Source organism: Biomphalaria glabrata, chromosome 13, assembly GCF_947242115.1.
Source record: "Biomphalaria glabrata chromosome 13, xgBioGlab47.1, whole genome shotgun sequence".
Lineage (NCBI taxonomy): Eukaryota > Metazoa > Mollusca > Gastropoda > Planorbidae > Biomphalaria > Biomphalaria glabrata.
The window spans coordinates 27,718,165-27,740,558 of record NC_074723.1 but is presented as its reverse complement, the minus strand read 5'-3'; the positions used below and the strand labels follow the sequence as shown (position 1 = coordinate 27,740,558).

Genomic DNA, 22,394 nt, shown 5'->3' with positions numbered 1-22,394 from the left:
TTATGTGTGGATAGTCCTAGGAAGAAATAGTTTTATCTGTGGATAGTCCAAGGAAGAAATAGTTTTATCTGTGGATAGTCCAAGGAAGAAATAGTTTTATGTGTGGATAGTCCTAGGAAGAAATAGTTTTATCTGTGGATAGTCCAAGGAAGAAATAGTTTTATGTGTGAATAGTCCAAGGAAGAAATAATTTTATCTGTGGATAGTCCAAGGAAGAAATAGTTTTATCTGTGGATAGTCCAAGGAAGAAATAGTTTTATGTGTGGATAGTCCATAAGAGAAAAAGTTTTTTCTGTGGATAGTCCAAGGAAGAAATAGTTTTATCTGTGGATAGTCCATGGAAGAAATAGTTTTATGTGTGGATAGTCCATGGAATAAAACGAAATGTCTGAGAAAAATTCTATCCAGTCTTCTGGGGTTATCAGTCTTGGTTATAAGTGGTTATCAATGTATTTGTACAAGCTAAACAGACATCACATGATGTTCTATTAGAGGAAGGAATCAGTTGCGTGGGTTGGCCAGGAAGAAAGTTGAAACATTGAACAAGCTGCACGACAAGAATAACACACAGATACGTATCTGCTAAAAGTGGTGTCCCACGGACAAGCCTTACAGACCAGCCTAGGCGCCAACTTGCTTGAACTGACAGAAGAGAACAACTGGTTGCAGACGGCTTCAGAAAGAGAAACGTGAGGGGGGGGGGGGAGGATTAATTTAAAAATCCGCGGGATACACATTAGAGACCAAAAGAAAATCCGCTGCAGAGGACAGATTTAGACGGCGAAAAGAAATTCTTAATCAACCATCGAAGGACAATGGTTATGCCTGCGCGGGATGTGGCGAAATATGTAGGTCATCTGGAGCTGCGTAGCCACTGGAAATACTGCATTCCTCATTAATGTTCGGTCTCAAATACAAACCTTATTATTATTTCAACTTTGTGGGAACAAAAAAAAATGGAATTTAAGACCTAACCTAGCAATACGTACTAACTCTATAGGCCAATCTATCCTTAAAATATGCTTTTAACAAAACTTTTGACTCGGTAAAATCAATTGAAAACCACATTGGACCCAGTGTGACTTCCTTCTATTTTAATCTTTGTATACAAACATGAGCTAATAGTTCCATAGTTCAACTGTGCTAATACTGCCACTATTCAACTGTTTTCACTCATTGGTTATGTAACCATTTCTCCTGCAGATAACTTATAGAAAAATAAATTTCTTCAAAGTAAAATTAGTTCGCCAACCAAACAACTGTCTTCTTTATTTATTTTAAAAAAATTGCATCAAGTTCAAAGAAACAATCTTTTAATTACTTTTGTTATTTAGAAGTTTTGCTAAGCTTGTCAATTGTTGTCAAACTCAATTTCCATTAGATTGGATCAATAAAAATTATCTTATCTTATCTTATCTTATTTGGATTATAAGGTTTCATTTACGTGTGACATTATTTCGTTACTATTCTAAGACTAATGCCCATTGCATTGTGTTCGCTTACTAAGAAGAGTTTCTATTTGTGTCCTATCTAGATATGATCAATCAAGTGGGCAGCAAACCACTACAAGAGCTTCTCGTGAGCGAATTCGGCGGGTGGCCACTCACGTATGACAAATGGGAAGAATCTCAATTCAATCTATTGACCATTGTCAAGAAAGTGAATGTTTACGAGCACTCGACTATTTTCAATTTCGATTACAAAGTTCATGACACGGATTCATTTCAGAGAATGTTAGTGGTAGGGACACGAATAGCATTAGTTCTATTGTGTTGAAGAGAATTCTAGTGGTAGTTCAATTAAATAGTTCATTTGTTTTTCACTTAACTGAGTCGAACAAAATTAAGATTCTTTTTTCGGTTGAACCTACATTCTTCGGTTTAACCTCTTTTCTGATTAACCTCTTGCTTTCTTCTATATGAACTCTTACTTACTCCTGTTTCACCTCTTTTTTTTTCTTCTATTTAACCTCTTTCTCCTTTCTGTTTTACCTACTTTTTTTCTATATAACCTATTTCTTTTTTTTCTGTTAAATCTCTTTTTTTTTTCTGTTTAACCTATTTCTTTTTTTCTGTTAAATCTCTTTTTTTTTTCTGTTTAACCTATTTCTTATTTTTTCTTTTAAATCTCTTACTTTTTTCTATTTAACCTGTTGTTTTTTTCTGTTAAATCTCTTACTTTTTTCTATTTAACCTGTTTTTTTTCTGTTAAATCTCTTACTTTTTTCTATTTAACCTGTTTTTTTTCTGTTAAATCTCTTACTTTTTTCTATTTAACCTGTTTTTTTTCTGTTAAATCTCTTACTTTTTTCTATTTAACCTGTTTTTTTTTCTCTTAAATCTCTTACTTTTTTCTATTTAACCTGTTTTTTTTCTGTTAAATCTCTTACTTTTTTCTATTTAACCTCTTTTTTTTTCTAATAAATCTCTTACTTTTTTCTATTTAACCTGTTTTTTTTCTGTTAAATCTCTTACTTTTTTCTATTTAACCTGTTTTTTTTTTCTGTTAAATCTCTTACTTTTTTCTATTTAACCTGTTTTTTTTTCTGTTAAATCTCTTACTTTTTCTTTTTAAACTCTTACTTTCTTGTATTACTTTTTTCAATTTAACATCACACTTCTGTTAGTTTACCAACTTTTTCCTATTTTACCTATTACTTCTTTTTCTGTTTTCTCTATTTTCCCATTGAATCTCGTAATGCTTTGTTTTTTGTTTTACTTCTCTTTGTTAACTTCTTAAACATTGAAGAATAGGCAGAGTACTAAATGTGTACACACACCCTCTCATGCACAAGTTTGGCAACATTTGTACCCACAACGCCACTGCTGGCTGTGTGCGGGAGGTGCGGGCCGGACGGGGCATCAAACCGAGACCGATCGTTCTAGAAGGCCTGAACACTGACCTGTGACGTCGGAATCTGTGGGCAGTTTAGACCAATATATCGTTACCTATGAATAACAATAAAACCTATGGTTATGCATTAAATGTAATGGCGTTGACAGCAGCAGGAATAGCACCATTCATAGGGAAAGAATGCTTAACACATAATGATAATGAAACTAAAGCCATCATTCTAAATGAATACTTTGCATCAGCATTCCCAGAAGTAGAGATACAAATAACAGAGATGGTTATAGAAATAGAAACTACAGTAAGGAATACAGAAACAAGAATGTACTTTATTCAAGAAAAATATGAATTCCCTACTTTTTCTAGTTTTAACCATTTATTTAAAAAAAAAATGTTTTTCTAAATTAATTGTAGTTTGTGGTTTACTTATGTTGATGGACTGTTTTCAAAATATTTTTTTTCTAAATGTAGCAGCGTTGTGTCCATAAGCATTGAGAAGTTCCCTTTTTAGTACTTGATGGCTGTCCTTTTTTCTATGATTATGATCTTGGCATATGGTAAAAGCTTGGCGATTCACAAAATCCAAAAAGGTATCTCTGACCATTACTCTTCTGGTACATTGAAAGTAGATAAATTTCAAATCTCTTTTAGAAAGTCTCCACTATTATCCTTACCCTCATCAAAACTTTGAAGTTTACGTTGGAGCCAAAATTGAGGATTGGAGTTGGTACTTGTTTTATTTGCGTTTTGTTGAGCACTTTGTGATGCGGCTTGTGCTATTTGAGCTTCCACTTTTGCTTTATCTCTATCAGCCTTGAGTTTCTGTCTGCCTCTCATTTTCTTCACTTGTAATTCTGTCTTGTTTTTTTCCCCTTCTCTTTCTTTCTTATTCCATCTTGTCTCCCTTGTACTTTCTCTTCCCCTGGTCTCTTCTGTTCTATTCCTGTATCCACAGCTTGCTCTGCACACATGCTGCCAACTCTTTTGTTTTCAGCTCCATTATCTTTCCTTCTTGAATAGCATTTTCCCGTATTTCCTTCAAAATATTATGTGAATGTGTCGCCATTTTATTAAACGTAGTTTTTTTTAAAATTCACTCTTCAAGTGTATTGAATTACAAGTAGCTTAGTATTGAGTTAATGGTAATAGTCTATTTTAATCTGAACCAGTTCTATATCCTTCTTAGATCTGTTCTAATTGTGTCATATATAGTAGTAATATGACAGCAATAAAGTACTATTACCCTTAGATCTAAGATACAGATCTATTCTTAGTGGTATTAGTGTTACATGTATTATAGTGGTATTATTCTATCTTCTTATCTTATATAATACAGACGTTACTTCAAAAAAGAAGATGATTACGTCCTACGCGTCATGCATTTAGTCTTATGATAAATTATTATAATATCATTTATAATAATCAAAATAATTTATTATTATTATTATGTATAATTCATTTGGTGTTAGAGTCCAATTAAACATTAGATTTTAGGATGTCTTTCCGCCAGAAAAATGTCAATCATTATGAGTAACAAAACAAAACAAAAAAAAAACTAAAATTAATTCTAATTCTCTTATTCATGGTAAACCAGTAACACATACTCAAAATACCTAAGTATTATAACAATTGAAAAACCATCATGGAATATTGAGGAAATAATTTAAAAAATCAAACAAAACATTAGTTTTTTTTTAAAGAAATTTCTACAAATCAAATAAAAAAAAACCAGAAAACTAAAATGTTATTTAACCTAGGTTGTGCCAATAATAGAATATGCGTCCTCTATTTGGGACACTTGAATTAAAAACACATTAGAAATTAAACCATCTTTACCTAACCCTTAGTGTATTGGACCGTTGGAGCACCATGCAAGACTCGTCGACCGTCTTGCTCCATTCCTCCCTGTCTTTTACCTTAGCTAGAACCTCTTTCAATGGCAGGCCCGTCCATTCTTTCATTGACTTTTATGTTGTCCTTCATCTTTTTCCTGGTACTGTTCCCTGAAGGAAGGTCTTAGCGAGCCCCGAAGATCTTATACTATGCCATAGATTTTAAGCTTGTGTTTTTTACGATAGTTAGCAGGTCATTATGGGGTCCAATCGCTGCAGTAATCATGTCTCCTGTCTCTAATCACTCTTATCTTTTGGTTTGTGATGCGGTCTTCGAATGTGTTATCTATAATCTTTCTGTAGCATCTCAATTTCATTTCTAGCTCTGCAGTCAGCGTCCAAGACTCACAAGCATATAAAAATGTGGCCATGACCAGGGAGCGCATCAGTCTGATTTTGGTGTCGAGGGCTAAGCATTTGTCTTTCCATTTTTTTAAGTTTTGAAAGGGCTGCTGTGGACTATGCAATTCGGGCCAGTAGTTCGGGTTTTGTTCCTTCCTCTGAGACAATAGCTCCAAGGTATTTGAAGCTACTAACGCTAGTAAGTTTTTCACCTTCAATACTGATGCCCATATTAATGTCCTGTTGGCTATTGATCATAATTAGTTGTTTTTTTTTGGCATTTATTTGCATGCCATATGCTGCGGAAGCCTTGTCAATGCGCATCAACAAGTCAGCTAGCCCTTCTTCTGTCCCTGCTAGGCCATCAATGTCATCTGCGAAACGCAAGTTAGTAATTCTTCTTCCTACAATGCTAACAGTACCTTCATAGCCCTCAAGAGCATCTTCCATTATCCTTTCAAGGAAGATATTGAAGAGTATTGGTGAAAGTAGGCAGCCTTGTCTTACTACAACTGTGGTTTTGAACCAGTCCCCAATGTTATTGTTGAAGTACACAGCACTGGTGGCATCCTTGTAGAGGTTCTGGATAACTTTGATTATGTTTTTATTATTGTTTTACTTTTCCATTGTCGCCCAGAGTGCCCCGTGCCATACTCGATCGAAATCAATAAAGACATGGAAAAGATTCAGGATTTGTTCGGTTGTGCTGTTATATGCATATTAGTGGAAAATAATTTAAAACAACAATTAATAAGTAGTTTTTCATATTATCGCGTGAGCTGCAGCGTGGTTATATAGTCATACAACACTTAACTATTGGATTTTTTTAAGGTTTTGAATAAGGGATTGACTCTTTACAAAACACTTAGAGAATCATTAAATGACATCAGTTCGGTCAGGTTTACGTCTAACTTCACCTTCACTTTCACCTGGGCCGTTAGTTGTATAAGTTAATGCTCTAAGTAGAATTCAAGATGTAATTTCTTTTATCAAAATAAACTTTAAATAATCGAGTATGACCTTGGTATATATTCTTGTCCCAAACAGCTAGACAAGCCTTTATTTGGTCTACATTTCTTAGCATACTATAAAAACGAGAAATATCGCCCAGTTTTGGATGCGTATGAAGAAGCTATTTATCACGTTGGGAAACTACTGGGATTCCGAAACGCGACGTCTGCTAGAGATGAAGTCAAAGCATTAGTGAACCTAGAAATTCAGATGGCAAATGTGAGTCTTCCAAATTAATTAGGATTATTTTCACTAACTTAACTAGCTTTTGTACTATACTACATCAACTCGTAACACAGAAGTTCAGCTAAAGATTATTCCAGCTTTATTTTTTAGAAGTACACTATATTCTTAGACACCTTTTCCCGTTTTTTTTTTGTGACCTTACCAAACTCAAGCACTCATGATAATACAACGTAACAAACTTGCGACTAGCCTTGACCTTGTGTCCTGCTAACTTACTTAAGCGTGACAGTATTCCGTTTAGTTTAGATAGAAAGTATAGTGTTTCCTCTAAACAAACTTTCAATCGTACCGTTGTTTTGTTTTAATAAAAAAAAAACTGAACAGATCTAAATATAGCATGTATATATTCCATTTTTCTTTAAAGTTTAGACAAGAAAATTCATCAGCCATTATCTCATCGTCTATACCTATCCGCCTGGAGGACATACATGACAATTATAGTCAGGTAAATAGTTACTAAATAGTCACTATATAAGAAAGTTAAATATAATTCCGATATTATTTAAAAGCCAGGCAGTGTTAATGATAGTAGTTGCAGTGATATCTAGCCGTCATCCTCCCTATATTGCTCTATGCCTCAGAAACGAGGACAGTGTACAGAAAACATGCGAAGAAACTGAATCACTTCCACATGACTTGTCTAAGAAAAATACTGAATGTCAAATGGCAAGACAAAATACCAGATACTGAAGTCCTTCGAAGAGCGGGTCTGCAAAGCATCCACACAATCCTGATGCAGTCCCAGCTTCGATGGGCAGGACACGTCTGCAGAATGGAAGACCACCGCATCCCTAAACGACTCTTGAATGATGAACTAAGCGAAGGAAAGCGTTCGCAAGGTGGTCAAAGGAAGCGCTTAAGAGACAACTTCAAAGCTTCACTGATAGCGTTCAGCATAGACCCAGCCACCTGGGAGACAGAGGCACATGACAGAGCATCATGGCATCGTGCTGTGATCGCCCCTACCGCCCCCCCCCTGGATCCGCCAGTGGCATCTGCATACTCTATTAGCCTCTCTACAAAAAAGTTTTACCTTTATATCGTTGCATTTGGGATTAAAGGCAAAGTTGACTAAAGAGTTTTGCATTAGCAATAAAAAAAAATCAACTTTAATATGAAATTTCCAACCCTAAGGAATGACGATGAGATGGTAAAGATTGTGGACATTTTATCTTGAAGTACTAGATGTCTACAGATTTTATCTTGAAGTACTAGATCTCTACAGAGTTTATCTTGAAGTACAAGATCTCTACAGATTTTATCTTGAAGTACTAGATCTCTACAGATTTTATCTTGAAGTACTAGATCTCTACAGAGTATATTGAAGTACTTTATCTCGCAGATTTTATATTGAAGTTCTAGATCTCTACAGAATTTATCTTGCAGTACTAGATCTCTACAGATCCAATATTGAAGTGCTAGATCTCTAAAGATTGTGTGTACCTCAAAGTTCGAAAACTTTCTAATTTGTACAGATTTTGGATCTGCGGAATTTTTTGATATCATTGATGACATCTCCAGAAGTAGGTGTGTCTGACTTCAACAACAACGATACCATCATCCACTTGTCCCGCTGGTACTTTCAAAACTTGGAAAGTCTTATACCTTCTACAGACAACAGGTGACCAACGGTTAGCAGCATTAACCCTCTTTTAGCTTAATTCAGTGTTTCGTATGGTTCTAAAGAATGGCTCTAAAGATTTCCCTATACATTTAACAGTTGATGTACATCGCTGGGAAAAGAATTAGTCAATTCAACCGTTATCACTTTTGTTTTCAAGTAAAAAATGAAATCAATTTAAATTTTGACTATACATTGTTGGCGTAGTCAGCCGTAGTGTACCGAGTTGTTTAGTAAATTTAAAGACCAACTGAAGAGGTTTTGGGGTCAAACAAACAAACAAAAAAAAATGTAATACATTTGTTAAGAATCGTAGTGCTTATAAAAATGGTATACAAAATATTTTGCCTGAATTTGTTGTATTTATCTAGATTTGAGCACATAAATGTGCGTTTTAAGAACACTATAATTTCACTATCTCGAAGCTATTCGAGAGTGGGGTTTCGCTGATAACACAGGTTGATGACGTTACAGCTGGGAAACAAGGTCAACTTATTTTACAGCCTCTCGTGTTCTAGCCGGCTTAACCTAGAATAGATCTTACCAAGCGTATTGCGTTGTAGTGCGGCGTAGTTTTAGTCTACAAATTTCCTTTCTTTCTTTATTATTGAGTCTCGATAACAAAATAGGGTTAACAAGATCTAGACTTGACTCTAGGCTTAGGCCTATACTATTTTGTTCTCCCCGTGTGCTGGGAATGTCAGTTTATTAATATTATAGCTTTTATATTAATATTATAGCTTTTATATAGCGCTACTTTCATGCTTATAGCATGCTCAGAGCGCTTTTGGTCCAATCTCATTTGTGGACCAGTTGGGGGGGGGGGGGAGGGGGTATCTAGGAGTTGGTTTTCCGTGCTGCCTTTAGGCGCTCAGTAAACACAACTCTGCCCGAGTCGGGTGTCGAACCTCGAGCCCCCTTCTAGGTAGCCAAGTCAAGCCAAGTTCAAGCGCACTTGGCCTCTCGACCACGCTTCCTTTATGTAAAGAATGGAAGAAAAAAAAAGTAACAACTAGATCTAGTACTAAGACTTACTTGACTTAATCCTGTGCACTCCCAGGGGAGCATAGGGCCGCAACCACACCTCTCCACCGAACTCGGTTCTGAGCAGCTTTCTTCATCAGCTGCCATGTCATTCCAGTACCCTCAGCTTCACTTATGACTGACCTCTTCCAGGTTTGCTTGGGTCTGCCCACTTCCCTCTTTCCTTATGGGTTCCAGCCAAGTGCCTGCCTTGCAACATTGGTAGCTGGTTTTCGCAGGGTGTGCCCTATCCAGCTCCATTTTCGTTTTGTGATGTCTTGGGCTATGGGCTTTTGTCTAGTTCTCTCCCACAAATTGATAGTAGTTATCTTTTCTGGCCACCTAATTCCTAATATCCGGCGTAGGCATCTGTTAACAAAGGTCTGGAGCTTTTCCATATTTGTTCTAGTACTATGTAGACAATAAATGTAGTATATAAATACTTTGAAAGGACCATTTTTATTTTCAATTTTATTTTAATGTCTGAAGTAGACAAATATAGATCTAAATTTGATTAGACCTAGTAGATCTTGGTCAACACTGATCCTAGGTGCTGGGCCTAGATCTAGTAAAAGCAAAGTTTAAAATTATAAACAATGTAGCAGGGAGTAGTGCGCTGACTAGAGATCTCATTCATTGGGACACAATTATAAACAATGTAGCAGGGGGTAGTGCGCTGATTAGAGATCTCAGTCATTGGATATACTTATCACATATGTAAATGCAGACAGAAGAAAAGCTTTTTATGTAAGTGCCTATCTAAGCATTATGCTTTATCTAGTATTTTTTTTCGTAATACCAAAAAGTTTCAAAAATAGTTATTTCAAATTGACTAAGCAGTGTAAGTACTTTTGAGACTACATGCATGTATAAATAAATACATTACGTAATCCGACGTATGCAGACATCCAGTTTTCGATATTTTATCAAATTTTATATAATTTTAACAAAATTAGGCTTACACATAAAATATGGTATACAATTTGCGGGCCGGGTTATATGGTTATGTTCTGGCTGATTTTGATACCCAGTCCGCCCCAGCTTATCTGTGTAATATTATAAAGTATATTAGCTCTATACAATCCCTTAACCAGGATTCTTTCTCGGGGAGAAAGGGAAAGTCTCAGCGTAAACACGTGTCGCGCATTTAAGTCGCGTAAAGTTGTTTTAGAATCAAACTCGTAGCAATATCAACACACACATACACACATAACGTAAATCTGTGTCTCTCTTGAAAGTAATTTAACGCTTACACACACACAAACACACATACTGAGTTAAGTTTGGACTTAGTGGTATTCATTTTTTTTTTAACAGAACACTTGCCAACTACATAATTTGGAAGTTTATACTTATGTGTATGCGACATGGAACACTTGGCGAAAAGTTTCAAAGTATCTACAATACGTTAATGAAGGTAATCTCGTAAGAATTTGAAACAGTAGAAAGTGTGTCTGAGTAGATCTTTCATTATGTGAAGGTTACCGTGATAGTTTTTTTTTTAAATATATTATAAAAAAATTAAAAAAAAATTTGTCCTACTTGAACTCAAACTCGAAGGCTCAAGCATCCTCTAGCAAATACACTAACTGCAATAAATCAAAGGCACATTATAAATGATGTGAAATTATTAAATTTTCATTTGAATTGATTGAAATAAAGCACAATTAACTACTTACCACTTTAAATTCTTTGTTATGTTCTGCCATCTGCTAATACTACCCAGAATTCTCTGGACTCTGGTTATAGCACCATCTATCATATTAATTTATTTTTAGTCTCTATGGGCTTTTATGAACTATGTTGAGCTCTACCATTAAACAAAACATTTGTTTTGGTCCTAAGAAACCACTGACACGTAGTCCATGGTGACACTTTCCTAGTGTGTGTGTGTGTGTAAAGTGTCATTTATCTAAGAGACTAACAGATGAGAGGAAACAAATGGGATAACATTGATGGGGGAATGGGGTAACTACGAAAGGAGAGATGAAGAGGTAGATATATTGAAACAGAGAAAGAAAGAAATGAAAGATGAAGAGAGAGAAATGGCGAGATAATGAGAGAAATGAGAAACAAAAAGATAGAAATGGCGAGATAAAGTAAGAAAGGAGAGATAGAGAGATACGTAGATCCTATTGCGACTTGACGGCTTTTGTAAGTTTGTCTGCTGTGCTGTACGAGATGTCAAAAAAAAATGTAGATTCTAAAATTCTAGAACAATAGAACTATTCCTTCCATTTAATTTATTAACATACATCTACTAATCTCATTTATAATACGTAGCTCTAGATCTACTATATTACTAACACATTCATACAGATTTTAGTATATAAATTTAATTATACTAATAAAGAGATGTAATTTAAATCTATAGGGTGTTAGCTAATAGCGTTACTGTCATGTCATGGTAGCGTTACTGTCACATCATGGTAGCGTTACTGTCACGTCATGGTAGCGTTACTGTCACATCATGGTAGCGTTACAGTCACATTATGGTAGCGTTACTGTCACATCATGGTAGCGTTACTGTCACATCATGGTAGCGTTACTGTCACATCATGGTAGCATTACTGTCACATCATGGTAGCGTTACTGTCACATCATGGTAGCGTTACTGTCACATTATGGTAACGTTACTATCACATCATGGTAGCGTTACTGTCACATCATGTTAACGTTACTGTCACATCATGGTAGCGTTACTGTCACATTACGGTAACGTTACTGTCACATCATGGTAACGTTACTGTCACATTATGGTAGCGTTACTGTCACATCATGGTAGCGTTACTGTCACATCATGGTAACGTTACTGTCACATCATGGTAGCGTTACTGTCACATCATGGTAGCGTTACTGTCACGTCATGGTTTGTAACCTGAATGTGTGGGAATCACGAAGTACAACTTTTTGTTGTGTTTCACGTGACAGTGAAACCTAATCGAGAATTCTGGGAGTTAACCACGTGGTTACAGCAGCAGTAGTCGCCATATTCTTGAAGCGAATGGATGTGTAATACTGTGAGTGGTAATAAGTAGCTCCCATGATTTTGAAATGAGAGGACGCAAAAAGATTTAATGTAGCAAGTATAAACAGATGTGCGCTTATTGTGCTTAATATATTATTGGATTATTATTGGAGAATTTCTTGTATTCATTGATGGCTGGAATTGCCATTATGTTAATATTTTATGTCAAATAAATGTCAACTACTTATTCTGGCGTCCATTTCTGAATCTCTATGTTTTTTGTGCTATTATAAATGCAGAACTCATTTAGTAACCCTACGCGACAACAAGTAGTACAACAACTCAAGTAAAACAAGGCATCTTTAATTATTTTAATAAGCACAATCCAATGTCACTCAATAAGGAGCTGACAGTTACACAAAAAAGAACTTGGGTTTTTTCTGAAATCTGATACTTGGTGTGTAATAGTAAAACAGCATCTACCTAACTAAATCGTAAATAGGGAGCTAATACCTATATGTATTGTAGTATATATAGTTCTGTGGTTTTATATTATATAACTTTTGTAACTTCTTCTATAGATAAATGACTACGTAATTTCTTTTGCTGAAAATTTGGGCTATTCGCGTCTGGCACATATATAATTTTTATGTGCAGCAACAAAGCCCATTTAATTTAATTTTGGTAGTGAGGTAGAAATGAATTGGGTCACACAAATTAAGACATTTCTCCTCGCAAATAAATATTATTAATAAATAAATATTAATATCTCCCCTTCCATTTGTCATACAATGATACATTTAGTGCGGTTTTCGAGCCCTCTTCAACTATATAGCATTATATATTTTATAGCTGTATTTTGAATTAGAAATTTTTATCAAACTACCTAAATCTAGACTAGATCTAGAATCTAGATCTAAGCTACATCTAAAAACTTGATATAGAATCTAGATCTAGACTAGAATTCGTATGACCTTACTCGTTTAATCATAAAATTACTAGACCTAGGCCAATATTATAATCAGGAATAGTAGGCTTTATGTTACCGGGTAATGTTGTGCTATGATGTTTGCTGCTTTCGCATAATAAATAAATCTGCACCCCTAAGCTTCATGAGGATATCAAAAGTGCGCGCTTTATAGTTCTTTTTTTTAAACTTACAGCTAATTCGAAGTTCGTATCAAAATTCTTTTTAGAAACAACATTTCAATCAGTATTTCATTCCACGAGTTAGTTAATAAATGGAAAATACATTTTATAGTGATCAATTGATGCAATTTTTTTGAACAAATGCGCGAGTCTATTCAACGAAACTTGAGTTATCAATGAAGAAGTCTGTGACCTTTTTTTTAAAAAAAAATTACCTCCCTTTTTTTTTGGAAAAATCTGCTTGCATATATAATTTTTAAAATTAAATGATTCACTTTCGGAAAAGAAAAAGTAGTCGTTGCATCAGAACTTTGAATGATCTAAAATATCATGATGTCCGATTTTCATTTTCTCTTCTAGTTTCTGAGATCTAAACGGGACGGACGGACGGACTGACAGACAGACCACACAAAACTCTTATCTGTTTTTTTCCCCTTTAGGGGCAGCTAAAAAAGTGTTATTTATATTTTTATTAAGCACAAGAAAAACATGACGTTTGTTTGATTATTTGATTATAATTTTTTTTCCTTTTAGTTCAATGCAGTGAGAGATATATACACATTTTTCGGAACTAATTGTTGTCTGTCTTGCTCTAGCCAACAATGACCATGCATGAGCACTGCATAGACGAAACGACGAAGGCTCTAGGATCTGCTGTCAGTAAAATGTTCATAGCTGATTACTCGGACCGAGAGTCTTATGACATAGTAAATGCAATATGCTATGTATTTTTTTTATTTGTTTTGTTTTTAATATTTTTTACATGCTGAACAATATAGGAAATTATGATGCTTATTTTGCTTATCATTTATTGGTTGAGTCTTTGGTATTGGGAATTCAAGAACAAAAATATGAACAAACATATATACTATTTTTACTATCTTAACTGTGAAAAGACCTTGTTTTTAATGACTTAACTGTATAAAATGTATCTTTCGTGATATAAAGGGAGAATAACCCTTTAGGGTTTAGGGTACGACATGGCCGAAATTGTGCTTTTGTGCCAAAACCCAAAATACAAATTATGTTCCACTTATATGCAGACTAAACAGATTTTTTTCTTTAAAAAAAAAAGTAAACATTTTTTTTTTGTAAATGTAGTAGTTAGCATGATGCAGTGTACTTAACTTAACAATACAATTGTAAAAAAAATATTAACAAAAAATCTAAAACCGTTTGCACAAATGTGTTGAAAATATGGTAAATGGTCATCTCCCTTACTATATAGCCTTCCGTGTTTCTTACTATTAATATTGAATAGTTGTAAAAATTGTGTATTTAAAAAAAAAACTGCTTGCATAGTTGATTTTAAAAATTAAAATTTTCGATTACAGAAAAAAAAAGTAGCCGTTGCATCAGAACTCTGAATGGTTTAAAATATCATGAAGTCGGATGTTCAATATCTTTTCTAGTTTACGAGATCTAAACGGGACGGACGGACAGACAGACCACACAAAACTAATAGCGTCTTTTCCCCTTTAGGAGGCCGCTAAAAAAGCAACTCTTAAAGACAAAATGCATACAAGCACAATAAAATAACAAACACACAACCCAATTACACGCATTCATGGCAGACATCAAATTTTTGACACTAAACATTAGAGGGCTAAACAAGAAACACACATACATAGGAAATACAAGCCAGATTTTTATTCTTTTGCAGGAGATAAAGACACACTTGGAGTTCGGGGCCAGTCTCTCTTATGGGTCTCCGGGAAGGTTATTTCATCTTAGGTAGGAAGTCACGGGGGTACAGCCATTTTACAAACATCCGCTAGGTTTTCAATCACACACTCATATCACGACAATAGCGGGAGGATAGCTATAATTAGGGCAAGCTCACAAAAACACACATACACGTTAGTTAATATTTATGCACCCGCTCAGAATATAGAGAGACGCGAGTTGTTTTTGTTTTTGGGATTTATAACGGACGAAAATTCTAATTTCATTGGAGTAACACCTTTATTAAAATCCCTAAATTTAGAGACATTTAAGGACAGAAGAATAATAAGTAGCAACAATACATAAAACACTAAATCATAACTTACAAATAGAAAAACAAAACCTAATGAAATACTCAAAGAGCCACAAAGATAGAGGCACATTTCTCATTCCTTATTCTAGAACAAACTCGTACAAGTGCTTCTTTCTTCCTAGTGCCATGAGAGAATCAGCCAGGAAAAAACAACGACTTAGCATAGTTTAAGTCGTTGATTAACATGCATGACTAGATTGACGCATGCAATGCGTAAGACGTAATTATCTTCTTTTTTTGAAGTCACGTCTGTAATACATACTATACTTAAATAATTATTTTAGACATCAACAAATTAAAAACTGTTGTCAACTGCCTTTGATAACATATTGGCATTTTGAATTTCAAGATTATTGTCTTGACAATGTAGAGAAGATTTCCTCTAGTCCATTAATTGTCTATTCATCAGGAACCTGAACGTCATAACTTCACAAGCATGACGTCCAATATAATAGACGTGCTACACAAAGCAGTACAAAATAGGTCATAATAACTTCATTTAGATTTATTTTAAATATCAAATATTAACATTGCGAAATATTAGTTAAAAATTTAATTAAAATATTAAACTATAAAAATACAAAAAAATACATTTAAAAAACACTTATATTAAGTATAATCACAATTAGTTTAGATTAGTTTGAATCAGTCATGCAATTAAATTTGTAATAGATCTACACCAACTAAATCTGCGCGATTAGAAATATTTTTTTAACAATTGTTGTTTTTTTTTGTTTCATGCTTTTAACTTTCTAAAATCGCTATGATTCTATCTCTGGACCTATAGAAACATGTGAAATGAAATAAGAAATCTAATTAACTATGATTTAAAAGTAGAAAGGTTGAACTTTTTAAATGTAACGAAACTATTCTTAAACAGTGAAAGGTATTTCAAATACTCAAATTAGAAAATGTTGAGTATAGAATGGAACAGTCTAATTCGACACTTATTTATATTTGGAATCATAGGTTCTAAACATGGCAGAAGAACTGAAAAAGGCTCTAGATCATATCTTGGAAGAATCTGACTGGATGGACGAGGCAGCCAAGAAATATGCCAAAGCAAAAGTAAGACTCACTTTCCAAACCATTTGTCTTGCATGTAAACAAAATGAAGATCTTTTCGCCACGATGTAGTCATGAAATAAATCAGAAAGAAATTTCTTGATTCTCAACTCACTTCATATCAAAGTTATTTATTTTGCCATTTTTTTAGACTATCTTTGAGTCCTTGTTGGCCATTTGAGTGATCGTGTCTGAATTATTTCTACTTAAAATAGTTCGATCTTGCTTCTTGTTTCAGAATTCCTACATGAAATTTAAAATTGGTTACCCGGATGTGCTTGAAAATGACACAGCACTTGACCAAATGTACATAAACGTAAGTAAGGTGTATTTTATTAGTAGTAACATGTCAGTGGTTGTCAAGATGTCATAAGTAGTCATCATATTCAGTAGTTGTCAAGATGTCATAAGTAGTCATCATATTCAGTAGTTGTAAAGATGTCATAAGTAGTCATCATATTCAGTAGTTGTCAAGATGTAATAAGTAGTCATCATATTTAGTAGTTGTAAAGAAGTTAGTAGTTGTCATCTTGTCATTGTCAAAATGTAAGTAGTAATCAACATGTCCGTAGTAGCTGACTTGTTTGTAGTAGCTGACTTGTTTGTAGTAGACTAAATGTAAGTGGAGTTAGCATGACGGGCAGACGGGCAGAGAGAAGTATGGTTTGTTCACTAAATTCAAGAAGAAAATATCGGAAGCCCAGAATGAAGTCGTACACTGGGTTGTCAATGACGGCTGCGTCAATGGTACTGGGCACGTACCTGCACTCCACGTGTACTCTCGCGACAGGTAGAACCTTCGGAAGAGATCAACGATCTATAGATTGGATCTTTACTGTTCTACCAGTGAGGTCCACTGGGTCAACCAGCGCATTACTTATAACCGCGTTAAAAGAACAACCTGTATCGTACAGGCCCAAAACTTCAACGCCGTTGGCCAGAATGTTCTCTACTCCCGGAGGAGAAGAGGTGGGGAAAGGTAGCACCGGTGGGAGTTCTGGTTGGCTGAGATCAGTGGCAGTGGGTTGAGGAGCCACGGCCATCGTGGATACGACGTATCTTTAATAAACATTTTGGCTTGTGTATGTGTGTTTATTAAGAGGCACACTTTTATTTTCAAAAAAGGTTTTTTAAGATATTACTTTAAAATTAAAAACAAAAATAAAAAACAAAATGAAACGATGATAGACTAAAAATTGATGCAATTATTTGTTTACATTAACGTTGTTTATTTAATGACTGTATTGTTATAACCTTGCTATGCACACTGCCATCCAGGATAGTGAAGAAAGAAGGTGCGCTCTATCAGTGACTAGACAAGTCGGATGTTGATATGAGAGAGAAGGGAACGATTTCCGCCCAAGTTGAGAGCCGAAGTGAAAAGACTGTGCCTAAGAAAGATGTTGTTTTGTGCACCTGTGATGTCATGTAAATAAACATATATGTGCCTCGTTGAGTTGCCTCCCTTAAGTTATTACAATTGGTGTCAGAAGTGGGATCAAAGGCGACTCAACGAGAGGAGGTAGGATTTACAATGGCAGCTTTGAAACAATTAGATCACCTGTCCGTTAAAGAGCGTAGGAAGGAACTTCGTTACCGATATGAGATAATTGGTGGTACTAAGGAGGTGCTTACAGCTCGTCTCCGGCAAGCCTTGATAGATGAAGACGAAGATCCAGATACCTACTTATTTGAAACTAAACCGGAGATTTATGAGCTCATTGGCAAGATACATGAAGGTATTGATGCAATGTGTGAACAAATTAACAGTATGGGGAACAAGGTAGATAAAATGGTGTCTCAAGCGAAAGAAGGAGTAGACTCGTTGGTAAAGGAGCAGTTGCCTAAGTTGCTTTTTTTTTTTATATTGAAGATGTATTTTTTAGCATCAAACCCCCCTGAAGGGAAATTTAAACTCAAAACACCCAATAGGCTTGGCTAAGCTCATAGCATTTTGATTGCAAAATTTGTTTGTTTTTTATTTTGAAAATTTATTTTTTATCTTCAAATCCAGCTGGGTGGAGGTTTAAACTAAAAAACCCTTTGGCTTTGCTCATAGCATTTTGAGTGCGTAATTTGCTTTTTTTTTTATTGAAGAGGTATTTTTAGCTTCAAACCCAGCTGAAGAGGGGTTTAAACTCAAAACCCCTTTGGCTATGCTCATACAATTTTTAGTGTGTAATTTGCTTTTTTATATTGAAGAGGGGTTTATCGTAAACTTTGGAGAGGGGTTTAAAATCAAAATCTTCCTTAGATGTGCTCTTGGAATTTTGGGATTGTCGTTTGCATTTTTTTTTGCTTTATAGAAGATGGGGATTTAAATGCAAAATCCCCTAGTAGGGGGTTTTAAACTCAAAACCCCTTGATGGGGGTTTTAAACTCAAAACCCCCTGTTAAGGGGTTTTAAACTCAAAAGCCTTGGTAATGGGCTTGAAACTCAAAACCCTTGGTAAGGGGTTTTAAACTCAAAACCCCCTGGTATGGGGCTTCAAACTCAAAACCCCTTGGTAGGGGGTTTCAAACTCAAAACCCCTCAAAACCCCCTGGTATGGGGTTTCAAACTCAAAACCCCTCAAATCCTCCTGGTAGGGGGTTTCCAACTCAAAACTCCCTGGTAGGGTGTTTTAAACTCAAAATCCCCTTGGCTATGCTAAGGCAAGTGATGGTTTAGTATTAAAATTTCACCTAAAATAAACAAAATTAAAGCAAAAGCCCATGATGTTTGTTGTTACAGGTGGAGGCTAGAGTAGACTTTACAAGCGAGAAGCAAATGTAAGCGAACGTTTTAATGTGAAGGGTGAAAACAATTAATAAGAATAAATACAAAAGCTCAGCCCCCCCCCCCCATCCTGTCAACTATTTTAACATAATGGATACACGGGTCAAAAGTATATATGAGAGCGCATTAAAACAATAGATGGTGTGCCTATTATTTACTTTGATGTGTTGACATTTAAACAAAATGGTTTTCTGGCAGCTATTGGATTGAATTGTTCACTATTGGTGTCAACTATTGCCTGTCTTTTAATTTGCCCTATTCTCATTGCAGTACACCTTCAACAAGGACACATTCTTTCAAAATATCATGCTGATCAGAAAAGAAAGATTTTATGCCAACCTTCGACGTTTTCGCCAGCCTGTAACCAATGACGAGTAAGTGCATCTTGATTGGTTACTCTAGTAAAAGGATAGCAGAACTAAATATATCTCCAACACAGAAGTGTTACTCTAGTAAAAGGATAGTAGAACTAAATGTATCTCCAACACAGAAGTGTTACTATAGTAAAAGGATAGTAGAACTAAATATATCTCTAACACAGAAGTGTTACTATAGTAAAAGGATAGTAGAACTCTAACACAGAAGTGTTAATAGATTAAGTCAACTGGTCCAGCATTCACCCCACCCTCTCCAGTGGTCATGCGGTTGCATGTCCTGCTCAAAACGAACTTACATATACCTCCCTACTGAGATTTTCACTTCAAGTTGAACAAAGCTTAATTTGATCGAGCCTGTTATGGATAATTCATAGCTAGTTTGGGACAACTTCAAAATAGAGTTTGGCTGGATTCAGTGGATGGAAATAGTATTTTAGTGAAACAGATACCCACAGTGTTACCATTCATAGTTAACACAATATAGGTCTTCTAGACTTGTTGGAGTGATCGTTAAATGAACTTGTGTGTTACCCGTGCTTGTAATCGTGCTAGTATTTGTAATCGTGTTCGCATTATCGTAGTCTGTGAATCGTGACCAGTCTGTACTGTGTTATTGTGTGTATCAGTCGTGTTTTATTGAAATAAAGCCTTGTTTCTAAGGTTATGAATTGACTTAGTATATTACAATTTATTTCAATACAACCATTCTTAAATGGACAAGTTTTTGCGTCCCAATAGACTGGATGCTGATCCTAGTTCAACTAATGCTTCAGTTACATGGAAACATTGGATTTCTTGTTTTGACAGATTCGCAACGAAGGTAGGGGCTAGTGAAAGCGAACAGTTTGACCTGCTATGCAACTTTGTGTCTCCATCCTTATATCAGTATATTTCTACCTGTTCTAAATACTCAGAAGCAAAATCTATTCTTGAGAATTTATTTGTGAAGGCCCCTAATGAAACATTGGCCAGACATTTGCTTGCAACTTGCAAACAAGAAGTCGATCAAAGTCTTGATCAATTTGTACACAAGCTGAGAGTGATGGCCAGAGATTGTCAGTTCCGAGCTGTCAGTGCTGACAAAAATGAAGAGGACGCCATTCGCGATGCCTTTGTTAGCGGCATGCGTTCGAGTGTAATTAGACAGAGGCTACTTGAGAAAAGATCCCTTGACTTGAAAATGGCTTTAGATATTGCCAAGACTCTCGACATGGCCCAAAAAGAATCCAGTTCGTTTAGTACTCCGTCTCAATTGGTAGAGTCATCTCTTTCGTCATCGGCAATCTCAACCGAAGAAATGGTGGACTCAGAAACAATCGCAACAGTGAATACTAAATGTTTCTTTTGCGGAGGTAGTCGGCATCTCAGAGCGAAATGCCCTGCCAAAGACTGCATGTGTCATTCGTGCGGGAAAAATTGACATTTTTCGAAGGTTTGCAGGTCTCGCAACACTCCTATAACCAAAACAAAAGTCAAAACATCTCCTAGCCACGAGATTAAAAGACAATCTTGTAAAGATTGTAGCTGCATTAAGGACTCTACACATCTAACATCACTAATTGCTACTTCGTCTTTACCTGGTTTAACTAAATCAACAGTACACATCTCTGTAAATGGCGTGAACCTAAAAGCCCTAATTGATACTAGTAGCGGGGAAAGCTACATTTCTTCAAACATACCAAGAGAGTACGATTGGTCAGTGACACGTTCAAAGCACAAAATTTCTATGGCGTCATCTCAACTGTCAAGCGTCACAAGAGGCCACACGTTTGCATCGCTAAAATACAAAGGGGAAGTTTACAATCAATTCAAACTTTCGTTACTAGATGAACTTTGCACTGATGTAGTGCTTGGGTTAGATTTCCTCGCATTACACAAAGAACTGATAATTCCATTCAACGGTGGTCGACCTGCATTTCATGTCTGCTCGCTCAATGCTGTTAAGGTAGAGGCACCACAATGGTTTGCAAATTTATCCCCTGATTGCAGACCTATTGCTACTAAATCTCGTCGTTACTCCTTCCAAGACACACAATTTATTAAAGCTGAAGTTGAGAAATTGATACGAAACGGTATCATTGAACCTTCCAAATCACCTTGGAGAGCTCAAGTCCTTGTCACGACCAATGAGCGGCACAAAAAGCGAATGGTCGTTGATTATAGCCAAACTATAAATAGATTTACTTACCTGGACGCTTACCCCATGCCTAGAGTGGATGAAATGGTGGAGAAAATTTCCAGGTATGAAATCTTTAGCACATTGGATCTGGAGAGTGCTTATCACCAAATACCTATCCAACAGAGCGAAAAGAAATACACAGCCTTCGAAGCTTGTGGTAAACTCTACCAGTTTTGCAGAATACCCTTTGGGGTCACTAACGGTGTAGCTTGCTTCCAGAAAACCATAGACACTATTATAGAAAAAGAAAAGTTGTCTGACACGTTTGCCTATGTCGACAATGTAACAATATGTGGTACAGATGTAGACTCCCATAACAAAAATCTGTTGCATTTTCAGAAGGTAGCTCTGGAATACGGAATAACTTTCAACGAAAGTAAAAGTGTATTTGCTACTAAGAAGGTAAAGCTGCTTGGATATGAAATATCCAAAGGGCATTTGAAGCCGGACCCTGATAGATTTCAAGCTCTGCGAGATTTGCCACCTCCAAAAGATCTGAAGTCTCAGAAAAGGATTGTAGGACTTTTGGCATATTATGCTCACTGGATACCAAATTTCTCCGACAAAATGTATCCTATAATGAAAAATCAAATTTTTCCTGTACCTACAGAAGTAAAAACAGCGTTGGAAGACTTGAAAGAAGAATTGCAGAAAGCAGCAATTTTCACCATAAAGAATGACCATCCTCTAATTGTGGAAACTGACGCTTCTGACATCGCAGTAGCTGCCACTTTAAATCAGGAGGGAAGACCTATTGCATTCTTTTCTAGAACTCTTTCACCTACTGAAAGGCATCAATCTGCCATAGAGAAAGAAGCCACTACAATAATTGAAGCCATACGCAAATGGAAGCA

At 35.6% G+C, this 22,394-nt stretch overlaps 1 protein-coding gene across 4 annotated transcripts in view; it reads left to right on the top strand.

The window, feature by feature from the left end:
• LOC106079514 (neprilysin-1-like) overlaps positions 1–22,394 on the top strand; it is a 57,580-nt gene that overhangs the window by 9,735 nt on the left and 25,451 nt on the right. For all 4 annotated transcript variants that reach the window (XM_056008901.1, XM_056008899.1, XM_056008898.1 and 1 more), the window contains 9 exons: positions 1,535–1,740; positions 6,132–6,314; positions 6,706–6,786; positions 7,817–7,962; positions 10,303–10,402; positions 13,699–13,809; positions 16,110–16,208; positions 16,444–16,521; positions 19,255–19,358. In XM_056008901.1, coding sequence (XP_055864876.1) covers positions 1,535–1,740; positions 6,132–6,314; positions 6,706–6,786; positions 7,817–7,962; positions 10,303–10,402; positions 13,699–13,809; positions 16,110–16,208; positions 16,444–16,521; positions 19,255–19,358 — 1,108 coding nt within the window. The remainder of the gene's footprint in view (positions 1–1,534; positions 1,741–6,131; positions 6,315–6,705; positions 6,787–7,816; positions 7,963–10,302; positions 10,403–13,698; positions 13,810–16,109; positions 16,209–16,443; positions 16,522–19,254; positions 19,359–22,394) is intronic.